Source organism: Eretmochelys imbricata, chromosome 12, assembly GCF_965152235.1.
Source record: "Eretmochelys imbricata isolate rEreImb1 chromosome 12, rEreImb1.hap1, whole genome shotgun sequence".
NCBI lineage: Eukaryota > Metazoa > Chordata > Testudines > Cheloniidae > Eretmochelys > Eretmochelys imbricata.
This window is the reverse complement of record NC_135583.1, coordinates 4,853,395-4,873,658: the sequence shown is the minus strand read 5'-3', so window position 1 is coordinate 4,873,658 and position 20,264 is coordinate 4,853,395. Positions and strand designations below refer to the sequence as shown.

Here is a 20,264-nt window from a genome sequence, read left to right as displayed (position 1 = left end):
TTGATCTTGCATATATCAGTATGGTTTTAATATCTTTTGAATAGTCAAATAACAGTTGTTCAAGCCACTTCATTCACTTAAACTAGAAACAAAGAGTTAAGATCTTTTGGGGCAGAAAAGGGGGAGGTGAGCTCTTCAGTGACAAGCGAAGGGGCTGCAGGGATCATTCGGGGCAGTCCCTAGGGTTGAGGGAGAGGCCATGGCAGGGGGCTGCATTACAGGGTGTCTCTGCCCTGCCATCACATCTTGGGCCCTGTAAATCCTAGAAATGGCCTTGCACTCTGTATTGGCTACATTGTAATAAAACGCTACCCTATCAAATACCTTGTCATAAATGAAAAGTTATGGCAGAAAGCATAACTATTCAGTCAATAGCCTTTACTTGGAGATGTTACCAATAGCTCTACATTTGGCAGAGTGAAGCGTTGAAGTTTTAATATATTGTCCTAGAATAACTGCTCCCTCCCCACCCCCTCAGTATAAAAGCTGGGAACATATTAAAACTGGAATGATTTTAAAAGGTTTCTGACTAAGATTTTACAGAAAGTTAAATCTAGATCCCTTCTGTAAGTGAGTCTGGGAAGGCAATAGCTTGGTTTTCTTATGAATGAAATAAGTCCCCAGTTAAGGCTACATTTAAAAATAAAGGTTTCAGAGTAGCAGCCGTGTTAGTCTGTATTCGCAAAAAGAAAAGGAGGACTTGTGGCACCTTAGAGACTAACAAATTTATTTGAGCATAAGCTTTCGTGAGCTACAGCATCCGATGAAGTGAGCTGTAGCTCACGAAAGCTTATGCTCAAATAAGTTGGTTAGTCTCTAAGTGCCACAAGTGCTACTTTTTTTAAAAATAAACTTGAACTGTGTTGTGTGACCAGTGCCTGGATTTTTATGTAAGTGATTAAAATCTCTAGGGCTTCTATAGCACATCACTGATGTACCTCAGTAGCAATGTGTTCTTACGCCACACTTGCTTGCCCTTCAGTGTTGCAGTGACAAGAGTTTGATGAGAAAGATGAGTGAATAGTAGGAAAGGCAACAAAGGAGTGGCTGCTTAAGATCTTCCCCAATGTAATTGGGGCACCGACTTAATTAGCCCCAATTGAGCTGCTTCTGTCTTGTATGAAACCTTCCCAGGTTTCTTAATGCTCCTGTAATCATTCCAGTTTAGCCACTGTATTGTGCTAGTTCAGTGTACGATGCCACTTTCCCTGTGCGTAGACACCCACTGTGGGTGGATTTGAAGTCTGCCATCTGCCTGCTGAAGCAAGACCGTGTTTTTGAATATGACAGACTTCTACAAAATCCTTAGTAGTCAATGAGTGGTTGCAATTAACCCAGTATTTGGGATGCTACAGAATTGGGTGTTCAGGAATTCAATAAACTTTGTAAAAGATCAGACTTCTTTTGGTGTTCAGTGTTCTCTCCCCACCCAGGGCACTTCAGGACAAATATCTGCTTAACTCAACTTTCATTTTGGTTTCCTCTGTAAAATAAACTCTTGGTTCTAGGTGCACTTCCCTTTCTCTGTCCATTACATCTCATACTGCAGTCCATCCTCATACTCTAAATGGGCATCAATGGAATGTACTCATTCTTACAAAAAAAAAATACCCAATAGAAAATATACCCAGTTAGGGCTCTGATTAATAATAAACAAAACACTACCCAGTATACTGGGTGAATAATCTTATGTAGTCACAGCACTATTATGGAAATGTTTAGACTGGTGGTGGTTTGGGAGCAGATGCTATTCCAGCCTATACCCTACCAGACTTTGTAGCCATAATACGCACTGGTACAGCTCCAACAGAGATAGCAGTGGTGGTACCCGTGTGTAGATGGGGCTTGGGCATAGCTACTGTTGTCACCTGATCAGTAATACTTAAAATACTGACACTGATGTTGAAGTACGTTGTTGCTGTTAATCTGTGAGAGCACTTGCTATGTGCTAGGAGCTTTCTAAGCACTTGAGGACTGTCCCTTCTCCAAGGAGCTCTCGCAGTCGGAGCTCTCTCTCTTCAACTTGCTCAGAGCAGGGGAGGATGTTGAAATGTGCACATCTATTTTTTTTTTTAATACGCCTAACTTCTGCCCCTGCCTTAAATGAGTTCCATTTGGAAGAACTGTCTCTCTTCCTTGTTTAATATTTGCCCAACCTGTGTAGTAACCCCAGGGCATTTAAGCCAAATATATCTGTTCTGCAATACAGGGTTATTATGTGTCTGTGAGGACTTTGTAATTGACAACATTTGGAATTCATGAGCCAGCCCTGTGTCCTTTCCTCTGTATTATTCTTTGCTGTCATTCGTGCCAAGCCAGGCAGTAGGTAATATGTAGTGAAATAATGGAACCATAATCATCCAGCGTTGTGAAGTGCCTGTTATGCTACTGCTGATCTTGGCTTTTTACCATCCCATGGGAATGATTGCATGATGTTCGTTCTCTCGGAGGCAGTGAATAAACACTGAATTCATAATTAATATATAGCACAGCTACAGTTTAATTTGTGTGTTGCCCCACAGAGCTGCAGTTTGCTCCCTGTAACTAGGTTAAATTAATTTTTGGCTATTAGTGGACATATATTAATCTGACTTGCAAGTCTCTGTTAAGCAGGATACCCAAGTATTTCATCTTATAGAAGCCGATGCAACCTTGTTCTTTGGATGCCCTTTCCAGTGAATGACCTGGTAGGACATGGGTATGTCCAACCGAGGTAGGGAAATTCATTAGGTGGCAGGATCTCTTTGGGTGCTCTGGTCAGCAGTGAAATAGGTATGACTGGAGGAATGTCGGTACTGTTTAGGAAGGAACAATCAATTGCACACATACAAAATGGGAAATGACTGCCTAGGAAGGAGTTCTGCGGAAAGGGATCTGGGAATCATAGTGGACCACAAGCTAAATATAAGTCAACAGTGTAACGCTGTCGCAAAAAAAGCGAACATCATTCTGGGATGTATTAGCAGGAGTGTTGTAAGCAAGACACAAGAAGTAATTCTTTCGCTCTACTATGTGCTGATTAGGCCTCAACTGGAGTATTGTGTCCAGTTCTGGACACCACATTTCAGGAACGATGTGGACAAATTGAAGAAAGTCCAGAGAAGAGCAACAAAAATGATTAAAGGTCTAGAAAACATGACCTATTAAGGAAGATGGAAAACATTGGGTTTGTTTAGTCTGGAAAAGAGAAGACTGAGAGGGGACATAACAGTTTTCACGTATATAAAAGGTTTTTACAAGGAGGAGAGAGGAAATATTGTTTTTCTTAACCTCTGAGGACAGGACAAGAAGCAATGGGCTTAAATTGCAGCAAGGGAGGTTTAGGTTGGACATTAGGAAAAACTTCCTAACTGTCAGGGTGGTTAAGTACTGGAATAAATTGCCTAGGTTGTGGAACCTCCATCATTGGAGATTTTTAAGAGCAGGATGGACAAACACCTGTCAGGGATGGTCTAGATCAGTGCTTCTCAAGCTATCTGATGTGGGGGACTGGCAATTTTTTTTCTAATGGGCGCGTAGACTGGCAGCCGATGGCTCACAGACCGGCACCAGTCCACGGACCACCACTTTGAGTAGCACTGGTCTAGATAATATTTAGTCCTGCCATGAATTCAGGGGACTGGACTAGATGACCTCTCGAGGTCCCTTCTAGTTCTGTGATTCTATGTTTGGAGTAGCAAACACCTTCCCCTGAATTAAAGCTGGCAGGGGAAGTTGAGGTGACCCTTAGTACTATTGTTTTTCACTGCAGGCTCGCCAGGATAAATCGCAACATTGTTGAATCTGTTTGAAGCCAGAAGGGCTAGAAACTCCACCCTTTAAAATGAAAGCTTATGTTCTGCAGGCTTCTGTAAAAACCTGTGGGAAGACATTTAAACCCCTGTATTTTTGATGTCCTGTGCCAGGGGAAGCCTAGGAGTTGTGAACAGCAGAAACTTAATCAAATCTTATTGCACTTTCTCTTACCTTAGGGGCGTATAAAGTGCTTAGAGTATGTCAGTGTGGGCCCCACGCTAGATGCTCATGCACGCGAGATGGGATTTTGTTTGAATAGCAGCAAGTGTCAAGGGCATGCACCTTGTGCTGTCTCATGCTCCCTAGAGAGAGTGTGGTTGTGACCATCCATTGGTTCCCTCATACTGTTTGAGACAGACCCCAGCAGGCATCTAATCTGTGTCTCTTTTCAGAGACCCTAAATTGAGTCTTTCAGCTAGCTTAGTGAAGGAATCTTATCTTCACACTTCAATCTAAAGGACATTCCTGAAAAGAAAAATCCATTCACTTCCCCCTGTACGCTTTGTGCCAACCTCCACCCCTCATGGCAGAATCCAGACCCTAGAGTTTAAACCCTTCCTGACCTGTGACAGGCTTATCCTCAGCATGGATAGACACGGCTAATGCCTCTCTCCCTAAGGGAGAACCATATCCCAATACATGTTCTAGGGCAAGTCCTTTCTCTCCAGGACCTGCAGGTCCAGGAACGCTTGTCTCAAGCTAACTCTGCTTGAGCAATCTGTGTGAGTCACTTGTAACTGTCACCTCTGGTTTCTAACCAGTGTGAGGTCGCATATAAACCAACATGTGCCCTCACTCCCTTGAGTACACATCACACTCCAGGATCAGGCAGTGGTAAGAAGGTGAAGAGGATGCCCACAGAGTTGGCACAGACAGTATTGACACTGACCACCTTAACGTTAGTGAAGTTCCTGGCGCACAAGACCTCGCTATTGACCACCCTGGTACCAACAGCCCCAGTACCTGTTTCAGCTGCCTCGATGATGGCACCTCAGGCTGTGTCACTCCCCAAATGAAAGAGGTTCTTTATGGACAGCCCAACATGGGTGAACCCACTCTGAAGATCATCAACTACGTATTACACTTAAAGTAGACCAGCCTGTTGTTCAGCTCTATTTCAAGGCCCATCTTACAGTGATCCCAGCTTGCCATCCACCTGTACCGTTATGCTCAGACTCTTCTTACCCCAGGGTATCAAAGTTTCTCAAAGGGTTATAACAGGTTATCCACCATTCAGAGAATCAACTCCTGCCTGAGACCTCAATACAGTCCTCCTGAGGCTCAAGGAGCCTCTGTTTAAACCTCTGTCAGTCTGCTCCATACGCCACCTCACTCTGCAGTGTTGCCTTCCTCGTGGCTGGCACTTCAGCCAACAGAGTGTGAGCTTCAGGCACTTGCGGCCAAACTCCCCGTACAATATTCCATAGGGACAAGGTGGTACAACCAAAGCTCATTCCTAAAGTAGTTTCAGAACTTCATCTGAACCACCCAATCAATCTGCCTGTCAGCTTCCTGAGGTCACACTCGGCACTGAGAGAAACATTGCACCCGCTAGATCAGGGGTGGGCAAACTTTTTGGCCCGTGGGCCACATTGGGGTTGTGAAACTGTATGGAGGGCCCGGTAGGGAAGGCTGTGTCTCCCCAAACAGCCTTGCCCCCGCTCCCTATCTACTCCCTCCCACTTCCTGCCCCCGACTGCCCCCCTCAGAACCTCTGACCCATCTAACCCTCCCTGCTTCTTGTCCCTCACAGCCCCTTCCCAAGATCCTCTGCCCCAACCGCCCCACCCCCTATCCACACCCCGCCCCCCTGACAGGCTCCCCAGGACTCCCATGCCTATCCAACCCCCCTATTCCCCATCCCCTGACCCCTCCCCACCCCCCGAACCTCGGTGCCATCCAACCTCCCCCTGCTCCGTGTCCCCTGACTGCCCCGACCCCTATCCACACCCCCGCCCCCTGGGACCACACCCCCTATCCAATCCCCCCGTCCCCTGACTGCCCCGTCCCATCCAACTGTCCCCTGCTCCTTGTCCCCTAACTGCCCCCAGAACCCCCTGCCCCTTATCCAACCGCCCTGCTCCCTGCCCCCTTACCATGCAGCTCAGAGCGGCAAGAGCTCGCAGCCACGCTGGCGTGCTGCCCAGCAGGAGCAGCGGGCCAGAGCAGTGGCGGAGCGGTGAGGTGAAGCTGCGGGGGAACACCGCAGGGGAGGGGCCGGGGGCTAGCCTCCAGGGCCGGGCAGGCTGGTCCCATGGGCCGGATGTGACCCACCTCTGCTCTAGATGTATTCAGGACTTCATTATATTGACAGGATCAAACCATTCAGGCTGTTGCCCTCTCTATTTCTCACCATAGCCGTGCATCTAAAGCAGGGGTGGGCAAACTTTTTGGCCCGAGGGCCACATCGGGGTTGCGAAATGGTACGGAGGGCCGGGTAGGGAAGGCTGTGCCTCCGCAAACAGCCTGGCTCCCCCATCCCCTATCCACCCCCTTCCACTTCCCGCCCCCTGACTGCCCCTCTCAGAACCCCTGACCCATCCAACCTCTCCCAGTCCCCTTACTGCCACGACCCCATCCACACCCCCGCCCCTAAGCCCTCCTTGACCCCACCCTCGGCTTCTTGTCCCCTGACCACCCCTTCCTGGGACCTCCACCCCTAACTGCCCCCCCGGGACCCCACCCCCTATCCAACCCCCCCACTCCCTGTCTCCTGACCCCCCCCCCGAACCTCTGCCCCATCCAACCCCCCCGCCCCGGTGTCCTCCTACTGTCACCCGGGACCTCCTCCCCCTTACCCAACTCCCCCCACCCCCTTACCATGCCGGCGGCAGGACAGGCTTATTGGAAAGCCTGGGAGGTGGGCGGGCACAAGCCGTGCTGCTTGCGTGGTGATGCGGGAGCGGCCGGGGACTAGTCTCCCCGGCCGGGAGCTCAGGGGCCAGGCAGGATGGTCCCGCGGGCCGTAGTTCGCCAACCTTTAGATCAGAGGTGATCTCATCACAAAGGATATGGAAATAGATAACACAGTGGGTCTCACTGTTACCAGCTGGCTGATGGACAGTCCCACCAAACATCCCTGCTCACTCTCCCAGAACACAAGCAACATTTTCAGGAGCGTGCCAGTATAGGATCTTTAAGGTGGCAACCCGGAGTGTCCCACTGAATTTGGTCAAACACATGCCTAGATTTAGCTGCAAAGTCAGATGTCAAGTTCAGGAGAGCAGTACTACAATGACTGTTCAGCTCATGCAGCTGAAAGTCCTCATTCCCACCATCCCGGGAGGATACTGCTTGCCAGTTCTCTACAGCAGGGTCCACACTGACATGTACTCAAAGAAAAGAGAATGGTTTCTTACCCTATGGTAACTGTGGTTCAGGATGTACTGAATGTGGATCCTACAACCTGCCCTCCATCCCTGCTTTTCAGAGTCCCCAGCTACCTTGGGCTTTGAATTGCAGCTGCTCTGCTCTTGATGCCCTCACATAGGAGCATGAGGGGGCACAGGCTTGTGCTGCCCTGACAGACACATCTATTAAAAAGTCCAGTCTCCCATACGTGAAGCATATGTGCACCTACAGTGGGATCCACACTGACAACACCTCAGCAGAACCACAATGAGGCCAGGTCTACGCTAAAATGTTAGTCAACCTAGCCACGTCACTCAGGGTTATGAAAAAGCCCCACCCCTTGGCATGTAGATAAATCCACCTAATCCCCAGTGTAGACAGCGCTAGGTTGGCAGAAGAATTCTTCCATCAATATAGCTACCATCTCGTAGGGAGGTGGATTAACCATGCCAAAAGGAGAACCCCTCCTGTCAGTATAGATAGGGTCTACACTGAAGCACTATGGTGGTGCAGTTGTGCTGCTGTTGCATTTCAAGTGTAGACAAGCCCTAACTGCAGGGCGAGTAACTGTTCTTTTCTGGGCCCCAGCTTAAACCTGAGAATTAACTGGAGTTTGCAGGGCTCCCTGAGATGCTGCTTAAACAACTTTTACTATGGAGTCCAGACAAGGGTGGAGGCTGTTAGCACTCATTCAGTTTGGAGAGCCATAAAAGACAGAGGGCTAATTCTGGTAATCACTGACATTTTATTAGAAGGGAAGTGTATTTGTACTGCTCTGTTTTCTTGGGGGGGAAAGTGTGTTAACCTATTGGGAAGCCTGCCAACTACGCTGAGGAGCCAGGCTGAGACTGCCAGTGCAGCTGTGCACTTGGAATAAAAGAATTGGTATGGACCATTCCATTAGCTCAGGGGTGGGCAAACTTTTTGGCTCAAGGGCCACATCTGGGTGTGAAACTGGAGGGCCGGGTAGGAAAGGCTGTGTCTCCCCAAACAGCCTGGCCCCCGCCCCCTGTCCGCCCCCTTCCTCTTCCCGCCCCCTGACTGCCCCCTGCAGAGCCTCCAACCCCCCGCTCCTTGTCCCCTGACTGCCCCCACGCCCTATCTAACCCCCCCGTGCCCTGCCTACCCCCCCTCACCCCCTATCCACACCCCTGCACCCTGACAGGCCCCCGGGACTTCCACGCCTATCCAACCGCCCCCTGCTCCCTGACCGCCCTCCCCCCCTCCAAAGAACCTCCACCCCATCCAACTGCTCCTTGTCCTCTTCCTGCCCCTTTAGTGATCAGCTGCTATTTAGGCTAAGCGTGGTTAAATTGTGACTAAAATCCAAATGCATCACTCAGATAAAATCCTCTTTCTCTGAGTTGCAGTGCCACTATTCTGTAGCACCATTTGTTGTATTTGGAAGCACCTGAAGCCAGTGGCACTGGGGATGGGGTCTAGCAAAAGTGGGGTGGGCAACATCTTGTTTCCTCTGCCTGAGGCTCTTTGAGTGGGCTGAGTACCTCTGTTCTATGGCCACACTAGCAACTTGCCAGAAGCCTGTAGGCAACCTTTGCTTTTGAGCAGTTGTATTTAAAGGGATTGTTTCTGTAAAAGGATCTGATTTTTATTTTTCTGACCTTTTGGCTCTCACCCTTAATCATAGAATCATAGAATATCAGGGTTGGAAGGGACCTCAGGAGGTCATCTAGTCCAACCCCCTGCTCAAAAGCAGGACCAATCCCCAATTAAATCATCCCAGCCAGGGCTTTGTCAAGCCTGACCTTAAAAACTTCTAAGGAAGGAGATTCCACCACCTCCCTAGGGAACGCATTCCAGTGTTTCACCACCCTCCTAGTGAAAAAGTTTTTCCTAATATCCAACCTAAACCTCCCGCACTGCAACTTGAGACCATTACTCCTTGTCCTGTCCTCTTCTACCACTGAGAATAGTCTAGAACCATCCTCTCTGGAACCACCTCTCAGGTAGTTGAAAGCAGCTATCAAATCCCCCCCTCATTCTTCTCTTCTGCAGACTAAACAATCCCAGTTGCATCAGCCTCTCCTCATAAGTCATGTGTTCCAGACCCCTAATCATTTTTGTTGCCCTTTGCTGGACTCTTTCCAATTTATCCCCATCCTTCTTGTAGTGTGGGGCCCAAAACTGGACACAGTACTCCAGATGAGGCCTCACCAATGTCGAATAGAGGGGGACGATCACATCCCTCGGATCGCTATGCCCCTACTTATACATCCCAAAATGCCATTGGCCTTCTTGGCAACAAGGGCACACTGTTGACTCATATCTGGCTTCTCGTCCACTGTAACCCCTAGGTCCTTTTCTGCAGAACTGCTGCCAAGCCATTCGGTCCCTAGTCTGTAGCGGTGCATGGGATTCTTCCGTCCTAAGTGCAGGACCCTGCACTTATCCTTATTGAACCTCATCAGATTTCTTTTGGCCCAATCCTCCAGTTTGTCTAGGTCCCTCTGTATCCTATCCCTGCCCTCCAGCGTATCTACCACTCCTCCCAGTTTAGTATCATCCGCAAATTTGCTGAGAGTGCAATCCACACAATCCTCCAGATCATTTATGAAGATATTGAACAAAACCGGCCCCAGGACCAACCCCTGGGGCACTCCACTTGACACCGGCTGCCAACTAGACATGGAGCCATTGATCACTACCTGTTGAGCCCGACAATCTAGCCAACTTTCTATCCACCTTATAGTGCATTCATCCAGCCCATACTTCTTTAACTTGCTGACAAGAATACTGTGGGAGACCGTGTCAAAAGCTTTGCTAAAGTCAAGAAACAATACATCCACTGCTTTCCCTTCATCCACAGAACCAGTAATCTCATCATAGAAGGTGATTAGATTAGTCAGGCATGACCTTCCCTTGGTGAATCCATGCTTAAGTTGGTATGTTTCATTGCTTTGCTGTAACTTCCTAGTAGTCACTTTCATTTATTAAACATCGACACTTTCCTAGGGCTTGTCTATACAGAAAATTAAGCTGAATCAACTAAGGGCATGGCTACGCTTGCAGATGTAGAGCACTTGGAGTTAAACCAGCCCTCGGAGACCGCAGCAGGGAAAGCGCTCAGTGTGTTCACGCTGTCAGCTGCAAATGCAGTGGCATGGCCACATTGGCGGCACTTGCAGCGGTGCATTATGGGCAACTATCCCACAGAGCACTTCTTCCCATTCTGGCGCTATGGCTTGTGGGAAGGAGGTGGTGGAATGCGGGGCATTCTGGGTCCTGTCCCAATGCCCCATCATGCATCGCTTCGCATCCCAGCTATCCCTGAGCTTCCGTCCACATTTGGCGACATCTTTCAATGTTTTTTGTACTGCGCACGCTGCCTTCCCTTTCGGTCTGCGGGAATGGATTCTAAACTTGTGAGGAATATGCTGATGGGTCACGCCAGTACGTCACGAATTGCCGTCAAGTTACTCCTTAAGCTACAAACTGACAGTGAGGGCTCCGACAATGATGTTGACTTGCATAATGCATATGGCACGAGATTGCTTGTGGCATTCATAGACATGCTCACCACAGTGGAACGCCGCTTTTGGGCTCAGGAAACAAGCACTGAGTGGTGGGATTGCTTCGTCATCCCAGACTTGCATGACGATAAGTGGCTGCAGAATTTTCGGATGAGAAAAGCCACTTTCATGGTACTGTGTGCTGATTTCGCTCCCACCCTGCGGCTCAAGGACACAAGATTGAGAGCTGTGCTGTCGGTGGAGAAGCAGGTGGCTATTGCAATCTGGAAGCCGGCAACTCCAGACAATTACCGATCGGTCGCTAACCAGTTTGGAGTGGGAAAGTCGACCGTTGGAATCATGTTGATGCAAGTTTGCAGGGCCATTAATCACATCCTGCTCAGAAGAACCATGACTCTGGGCAGTGTGCATGACATTGTGGCTGGCTTTGCACAAATGGGTTTCCCTAACTGAAGAGGGGTGATAGATGGGATGCTATAAAGGTTCAGACTCTCACCCCTGCAGCGCTTCCTGCTGGTCGTAGTCGGGAATTAGCTAGTCCGGCCACCAGAGCGTCCTCTGCAGGCCAGTGATCCGCCTTACCGCCGGCCCCCGTGTCCCTCCCAGGATCCGGGGCCCCTTTCTCTGCGGTGCTGCCCCCTCGGCAGTACCCCCACACTCTCAGGTTCTGGGTCTCCCCACCCAGGGGAACCCCCACCCTCGAACCCCCACCTCGCCACTGTCTGGGCTACTGCCAGTCCCACTTAGCCCCTTGTATCGGGGGCAGACTGCAGTGTATACGCCACTCATCACAGGCAAGGGGGTTTTGGACCTGCTGCCTCCGCCCACCCATGGGCTGCCCCTTTGCAACCCTGCACCTATTCAGCCTGTAGTCAGGCCTGCAGCCTGAGCTTCCAGCCCCTCTGGCCATTCCCCAGCCCTGTTCCAAGCTAGGTGTCCTGTTCAGCATCTTGCAGCCAGGCCCTTCTCCCTCTACAGGCAGAAGGAGACTGACTGGGCCCCTGGCTCACAGCCTCTTATAGGGGCCAGCTGGGCCTGATTGAGCTGGCCCACAGCTGCGGCTGCTCCCTTAATCTGGCTGGGCTTTTCCCCACAGCCCCAGCCCTCTCCCGGGGCTGGCCTCAGCCCTGTCAGGGCCGGAGTGGGTAACCACCCCACTTGAGACGCATATTCCAATTTGGGCACCAGACCTCCTAACCACCAAGTACATAAATCAGAAGGGGTGTTTCTCTACGGTTCTCCAGGCGCTCGTGGGTGTTTCATGGACATCAATGCAGGCGGTCTGGAAAGGTGCATGACACACGCATCTTTTGGAACACAGACCTGTTCAGGAAGCTGCAAGCTGGGACTTACTTCCCAGACCAGAAGATCACCGTAGGGGAAGTCCAAATGCCCATTGTGATCCTTAGAGACCCCGCTCACCCTTTAATGCTGTGGCTCATGAAACCGTACACAGGGAGTCTTGACAGCAGCAAGGAGCGGTTCAACAACAGGCTGAGTCGGTGCAGAATGACTGTTGAATGTGCTTTTGGCTGTTTAAAGGGCCACTGGCGCTGTCTGTATGGGAAATTGGACACGGCTGATGACCACATCCCCACAGTTATAGCCGCGTGCTGTACCCTCCATAACATTTGTGAAGGGAAGGGGTCAAAGCTTCACTCATGCTTGGACCACGGAGGTTCAATACCTGGAGGCTGAATTTGAACAGCCAGAGAGCAGGGGTATTAGAGGGGCCCAGCACAGGGCTGCAAGGATTAGGGATGCCTTGAGGGAGCAATTTGAGGCTAAAAGCCACCACTAATGTTTGGTGCCCTGCACGGGAGTGAAGTGCAGTGGTTCCAATGATAGTAGGGATCAGTCTTTGCTACGTATGATGCACTGACTTGCAGTGCCTGTTGTTTTCCTGGGCTACAGTATCTTTTACTGAATGCAATAAAGAATGTTTTCAAAGCCAAAAAATTCATTTATTGAAAAAACCCCAGGACTGCTGGAGTAACAGAAAGGGCATGACACATCTGTGCTGTGTGGGAGCAGGGAAGGGGGCGGGGTGAGGAACAGGACAATCAGATTTGCGTATGTCCTGTTGTCATAACCAACCTTCCTGTCTGTGCTAGTGCTGCACTTCAGGCTGGCTAAAATGCGTGGTGATGGGCGTTGAACGCAGTGGGTCAGGGTCGTAGTTTGCAGGGCTGGGTGGTGAAGCTACAGGTAGTGGAGGCAGCTGGTGGTGGTGATAAACTGGATGTTGGGGGAAGTGGGTTGGCGGTGACATGGGGGCACACTGGAAAGTTTTGGGACAAGGGCTGCTGGGGTGTGTGTGTGTGTGTGCGGATCTGCTCCGTCTGCAGTGCTATGAGCACCTGTATCGAGTCCGCTTGGCGCTCCATAATGCTTATGAGCCACCCCGTGCTTTGGTGCCGGCGATCCGCATTCGGCTGGCGGTCTCCTGCCACTCCTGTACTGTTTGAAGTCATGCAGCAGGTCCTCTTTGGTTCTTTGCGTACGTGTTCTGATTCTTTGTAGTCTTTCGGCAGTTGATAACAAGGACAGCTGGGATCTCAAGATTGCATCTGTAAAGCCAAAACGCAACACTTAACAGAGGCAGCATTGTTCACACTAGACAGAGCAATTATTCGGCTGTACTTAAAGACAAGTACAGTGTACACAATAGCAGAAAGTGCTGGTCCCAAAACGAGCGCACATAACCCACAGGAGCCCCAAAATGGTAAGCACAGGGGCAAGGGGGACTGATTGTTTCACAGCCGTACTGTCCTCTGGGTTTCTGTGCCTTGGGGAGAGCCAACAGCTGCAGGGGGCCCCTATATTGAACACTGTCCCCACATTTTCCACAGGATGACTTCATCCTGGAAGCTATCTCGCTGCTGAGGGTGACCTGGGAAGCAAGGGAGGGTCTTCTACTACAATGCAGTTTCCGCCCTGGCCCTTATGCCGCTTGCCTGTGTGCAGCAATGGTCCCCCCCCGCCCCTTGCGGCACAGTGGCACGGACATGTTAGCCTTACTGGGACATGGACCACAGTGGCTCTGCTAAGGAACCTGCAGAAGCAGATTGCCCAGCTTCTGCATGAGACCTCGCTCCCATTTTTCCTCCTCGTGCCTTGTTGAACTCTGTGCTGATACGGTGGAGGTGGGGTCGCCCCCAAGTATTACATCCAGCTCTTTGTAGAAACGGCAGGTCGCGGGGGCAGCACCGGAGCGGCTGTTTGCCTTGCGGGCTTTGCTGTAGGCATTCCGCAGCTCCTTCGCTTTAACCCTGCACTGCAGCGCATCCCGGTCATGGCCCCTTTCCATCATGTCCCTTGATATCTGCCCGAAGGTATCGTAATTCCTACGGCTGGAGCGCATCTGGGACTGGACAGCTTCCTTCCCCTCAAACACTGATGAGGTCCAGCAACTCGCCATTGCTCCATACTGGGGCTCACCTGGCACGTGAAGGCATGGTCACCTGGAAAGATTCGCTGAGAGCACTCCACGCCTGGCTGAGCAAACAGGAAGGGAAATTTCAAAATTCCCAGAGAATTGAAAGGGCGGGTCGATGGTTGGTCACCTGAGGGCAGGGCAGTAGAGTTCAAAGTGATGACCAGAGTGTCTAGAACAGGCATTGTGGGACACTTCTGGAGGCCGATCAGAGCGCATAAATAGACCAGGGCGTCTGCACTGGTGCTGCAGTGCTCCAGCCTGGGAGAAGCAAGCTTTATGCTTCCCGTGGAGGTGGATTACCGGGGCGCTCCAGCCGCAGAGTCCTCAGCAAGTTTGCAGATGACACTAAACTGAGAGGAGAGGTAGATACGCTGGAGAGTAGGGATAGGATACAGAGGGACCTAGACAAATTGGAGGATTGGGCCAAAAGAAATCTGATGAGGTTCAGCAAGGACAAGTGCAGAGTCCTGCACTTAGGATGGAAGAATCCCATGCACCGCTACAGACTAGGGACCGAATGGCTCGGCAGCAGTTCTGCAGAAAAGGACCTAGGGGTGACGGTGGACGAGAAGCCGGATCTGAGTCAACAGTGTGCCCTTGCTGCCAAGAAGGCCAATGGCATTTTGGGATGTATACGTAGGGGCAGTGCCAGCAGATCGAGGGACGTGATCGTTCCCCTCTATTCAACACTGGTGAGGCCTCATCTGGAGTACTGTGTCCAGTTTTGGGCCCCACACTACAAGAAGGATGTGGAAAAATTGGAAAGAGTCCAGCGGAGGGCAACAAAAATGATTAGGGGACTGGAACACATGAGTTATGAGGAGAGGCTGAGGGAACTGGGGATGTTTAGTCTACGGAAGAGAAGAATGAGGGGGAATTTGATAGCTGCTTTCAACTACCTGAGAGGCGGTTCCGAAGAGGATGGCTCTAGACTGTTCTCAGTGGTAGCAGATGACAGAACAAGGAATAATGGTCTCAAGTTGCAGTGGGGGAGGTTTAGGTTAGATATTAGGAAACGCTATTTCACTAGGAGGGTGGTGAAACACTGGAATGCGTTACCTAGGGAAGTGGTGGAATCTCCTTCCTTGGAGGTTTTTACGGTCAGGCTTGACAAAGTCCTGACTGGGATGATTTAGTTGGGGATCAGTCCTGCTTTGAGCAGGGGGTTGGATTAGTCGACCTCCTGAGGTCCCTTCCAATCCTAATATTCTATGAGTCTGGGTGCTCTACATGCCTTGCCAGTGTGGACACCTCAGGAGTTAGGGTGCCCTGGGCAGATTTAATGCACTGTAACTTGCAAGTGTAGACTACACTGCCACTTTAGAGAACTGCAACTTCCTCACTCAGGGGTGTGAAAAAAAGCACCCCCCTTAACGGTGCAAGTTTCAGCATTGTAAAGTGGTAGCGTAGAAAATGCACCAGCGCTGGGAGCTACTCCCCTCTTGATGGTGATTTTTTCCCAGCTCTGGTGCCATGACTACACAGCCATGTTAGAGCACTGCCACGACAGTGCTTTAGTGTTGCTAGTGAAGACACACCCTAAGTGTGAATTTAAAAGTACTTCATTTTGGAATTGAATTAAGCTAAAGCAAACCAAAGCCTCTTCACTTCTCAGTGAAAGTGTCCACACAGGGATTTAATGTGTTTAACAAATGCACTTTGAATTCAGACCTCTAGTTAATTCAACTTAACTTCCCTTGTATACAAGACCCCAGTGTTTCTATTGGAGTGGAAACCTACAGGGCTTTCTTTCTGTTGACTTTTTAAAACTTGAATTTCAGGGAGGAGAGAGTGAACAAATATATAGCTTATGGGCTGCGGCTGAAGAATCTCAGTTCAATGAAGGACTATTCTAGGCACCTTCTAACGTGCAAGAGGATAGGAGGGGAGAGTAAATCTAAACCAGACTCTTAAAAATCCACATGTAATTCCATATGTAAAAATGTGTATGCACAACTATTGTCTACATGGGTTCATATACGCTGTGTTTTTTTAAAAAAAATAGCTAGCTTACACTGCATGTGAAAATTAAGAACACTTTAAAAAATGTTAATGTGTATTTGCAGCAGCTTCATGGATGATGTAATCACGGACATAAGTATGCATGTAGATCTGAGAAAAGAATATAACTGCTTGCCATGGACGTGTTAGGGAGCTTATATATCTGGGGTGACACTGAGTTCTTAAAAATTATCTTAAATTTTTGGGGTTCTCCTACTTGAAGGTCCACGTGTCTAACTGAAAAAAACCTGAGTCAATTTGGGCTACTTAATACACATACATTTCACTTCTAATAAACACCATCATAAGCCAGTGACTTTGAAAATGGGAACTCTTCCATCCTTATGTGGAAGGATGCCACTCATGCACTTTGGGATACGTGGATACATTGATGGAAAACATTCCGAAGCCCAAGGTCCTCAAGACCTACTTTAGGTCAGTTAGGTATTAGCTCCTCCTGATTTCTCATAATCTAGTGGGAAGGAGGGTAGTGGATGGTCCTTTAGGTATGCTAGGCCTAGACTGAGGCCTCACTAAAAGTAACATCTTGAAGCACAGTTGTAGTATAATATGCAGCCAGTGCAATTTTTGGCATGTAGGCTTTTCCAGTTGTTGTGGACAGCCTTCCAGTGGCCATGCTACTGTGTGATAAAATACATAAAGTGTTTGTTCATGTTTATGTGCTGTGACAAAGTTCCTGCTCTACCTTGGTGGGTCTTGTGCTTATTGGCAGATTTGCTTGCGTTGGAGCTTCATGGCAGCCCTCAGCTTGGCCGTTTTTCTGAATTCACAGTCCAGGTCAATGACTCCTGTGTCTGACGAGGAGTTGGGAGGATTTGGGGGGAACCCGGGCCCGCCCCCTTCTCCAGGTTCCAGCCCAGGGCCCTGTGGAATGCAGTTGTCTAGAGTGCCTCCTGGAACAGCTGTGCGACAGCTACAACTCCCTGGGCTACTTCCCCATGGCCGCCTGCTCCTTCTTTATCCTCACCATAGGACCTTTCTCCTGGCATCTGATAGTGCTTGTACACCTCAGTCCTCCGACAGTCCTTGTTCTCACTCTCAGCTCCTAGTGCCTCTTGCTCCCAGCTCCTCACACACACACCGCACACTGAAGTGAGCTCCTTTTTAAAACCCAGGTGCCCTGATTAGTCTGCCTTAATTGATTCTAGCAGCTTCTTGATTGGCTGCAGGTGTTCTAATCAGCCTGTCTTAATTGTCTCCAGAAGGTTCCTGATTGTTCTGGAACTGCCCCTGTTACCTTACCCTGGGAAAAGGGACCTGCTTAACCTGGGGCTAATATATCTGCCTTCTATTACTCTCGTATAGCCATCTGGTCGGACCCTGTCACAGTGCCTATCCAGGACTCTAGGTGCTGTACAGTCGTTAAATTCAGTAAGTTAAAATGACCAATGACTTTCTGAGCTACCATGCTAGACTGTAGGGAACAACTCCGCAGTTGCAGGGGAACAGACTAGAAAGATTGCTTAATGAATCTTTTCCACCTCAGTGTTGCAGAACGCAGCCGTAGATGCGATTAATGGCTTTTCACAGGTAGTTTCAAGCAGCCTATTGCAGCTGTCACCTAGCTCTAGATGTCAAAAAACAAAGTGGTGTTCAAATTGAGAGGAGTTCCATATATTTTCAAAAGGAAAGTCATTGCCCAGGCATTGTGCTTCCACATTTAGGTCATGGTGAGGGATGAATGAACAAAATAATTGCAGTTTAGAAATCCCTCAGATAAAACTTTAGGCGCATGAGGGAGTTCCCACCTCAGCCTTTTCGAGGTTGAAGTATCAGATAGCCCTGCTGCAGTCTTAGCTAGCCACTGTGATAGCACCAGTAGCCCACTGTATTTTCCACTGAATGCATCCGATGAAGTGATCTGTAGCTCATGAAAGCTTATGCTCAAATAAATTTGTTAGTCTCTAAGGTGCCACAAGTACTCCTGTTCTTTTAGCACCAATATAGTAATATACATCTGAGTGTTTTCAATGCACTGACGGGCTTTACACAGTGCCACTGTTTCAATTCATAAGAACAGCCATATGTGGTCAGCCCAATGGTCTATCTAGCCCAGTATTCTGTCTTCCAACAGTGGCCAATGCCAGGTACTTCAGAGGGAATGAACAGAACATGGCAGTTATCAAGTGATCCATCCCCTGTTGTCCAATCCCAGCATCTGGCAGTTTGGGGCTTAGTGGCACCCAGAGCATGGGCTTGCATCCCTGACCATCTTGGCTAATAGCCAATGATGGACCCGTCCTCCATGAACTTGGCATAAAAATCCAAATTGTTTGAGAGATTTGGAGTTGGAAGTTTAGTTGTCTTAGCTACAACTGATTAATCGCACTTGTACTCTGAGATCTTGATTTAGATTTAGCAGTTTATTTCTCCCTTCCTCTTCAAATTCCAGTTGTGTGGTGAAGATGTAACTACTCTTGTTCAAGGCTAGTCTATTAAGTGGTGCATGCTAGATAAAGGTGGAAAGACTTAAGTGATAAATGCTCCGTTTCCAGCTTTATCTATGTGTGATATTTGGTATCTCTAACCTACATGGGGTAGGAGAATAGCTGAGGCATAAGGTCTTATCTATATTAGGAAACTTGTACTAATGCAATCAAACAGATTTAAAATTGATCTAATTGAACTGGTGCATACCTTCAAGGTACCCTCATTTGAACTGAGTAAAACTTCCCTTAACTCAGTTCAGCTTAACTTGGTAAGTTTCCAGAGTAAACGAGGTTTAAACTGATTTGAGTGAGTCTACATTAGTAGTTTGCACTGGTATAACTAGAGACAGTCATGCAACTTTTCTAATATAGACCAGACCGAAGACTTCAGGAGGACACTGTTAGCTCTGCTCCCCATTGTGGGGGGATTGGAGCAGGCAGCCCCAGAAGCGGAGCCCCTTACAGGAATCCCTTTTGACTGTGTTGTGGATTTACATTGGGTAAGGATCAGGAGCCAATGTGTTGAGTTGCTTAGAATTATCTGATGCTTAAATCTTGTTCGCGCTCTTGTCAGCTGCTTGTAAGTCATCACCTTATCTTGATGCAGGAAAACCAAGGGGCTAGCTGCTCTGATTACTGTGCGGTTCTAGTTTTCATACCAATTAGGAGCTGCAAGAATGTAGCTGCAGTTGGAGAGCAGAGAGGCGTCAGTTCCCATGGCTGATTAAGGCATTTTCTCTTTGATTCCAGAAACAAATAAAAGTACTGAGGGAAGTCTCCAGTGAAACACTGCGGTCTAATTTAAAATGGTTTCCTGTATTTCTGGAGGGGAGAATCTCATGTGACTTGACCATTCTGCGTTTAACTAACAGAATTTTGTTTGTTTGAAGGTACATGGGAATAGGACTCTCAGCCCAAGGAGTCAACATGAACAGACTTCCCGGTGAGTCATGTTAAGAATTGTTTGTATGCAGTGTATTAATCTTTGCAGTGAAATCATATGATTCTCAGAAAAACATGGTCTGTTTCCTCTTCATGAGGGTGGAAGCAAGGATGCTGTTTGGAGAACGGTACATCTGAGTTATGAATGTGTTTGTATTTTTTAGGGCTTGTCTTTCCAGTCCATGACTGTAAAGCTCTTACTTATTGGTGTGGAACTCCTGGCTGTATGTGGGATTCCGGTCTTAAAATGAGTTGGCACTGAATGTGCACATCAAGTTTGAACTCTTTTCTGCTGTTGTAAGGCTACTCCACGGAAAGCTTGTGTATTATTACACCACCACCACCACCACCCCCCCGAGCTTGGGAGCCTTTGCTACTGAGCTGCTGCCAATTATTATATCGCCTCCTTACTCTTCAGCATTACTTTTTAATGTAAGATCGTTGAGTTAGTGAGAGTTTTCTTTCTTTAAAAGATGTCAAAGTAACACGATATTGTAAATGATTCTTAATAAACAGGAAGGCATTCACTTTTAGACCTTGGGTCCTGGTGACCCAGTTCTTTCAGCTGACTGACATTAGAATATTTCTGTCTTTCTGTGGGTGAGGGAGAAGGGAGGTAGAAGAATAGAAGGGAAGAGAATAGGTGATCAGAAGTGGAGGGAGAAGGATTTTTTTTTTAATTTTGTTTGTTTACATTAGTGGGACAAATGGATTAGGATACATCCGATTAGGATACACCAGTTGGTTGATCTGGTGGTCTATAGTTGAAGCAAACGTAGAAAAGGAGAGGCAAGT

General features: G+C 48.6%; 1 protein-coding gene across 2 annotated transcripts in view; it reads left to right on the top strand.

Annotated features, from left to right (window-relative positions):
- RANBP10 (RAN binding protein 10) overlaps positions 1-20,264 on the top strand; it is a 163,866-nt gene that overhangs the window by 27,153 nt on the left and 116,449 nt on the right. For both annotated transcript variants that reach the window (XM_077831096.1, XM_077831095.1), the window contains exon 3: positions 19,418-19,470. In XM_077831096.1, coding sequence (XP_077687222.1) covers positions 19,418-19,470 — 53 coding nt within the window. The remainder of the gene's footprint in view (positions 1-19,417; positions 19,471-20,264) is intronic.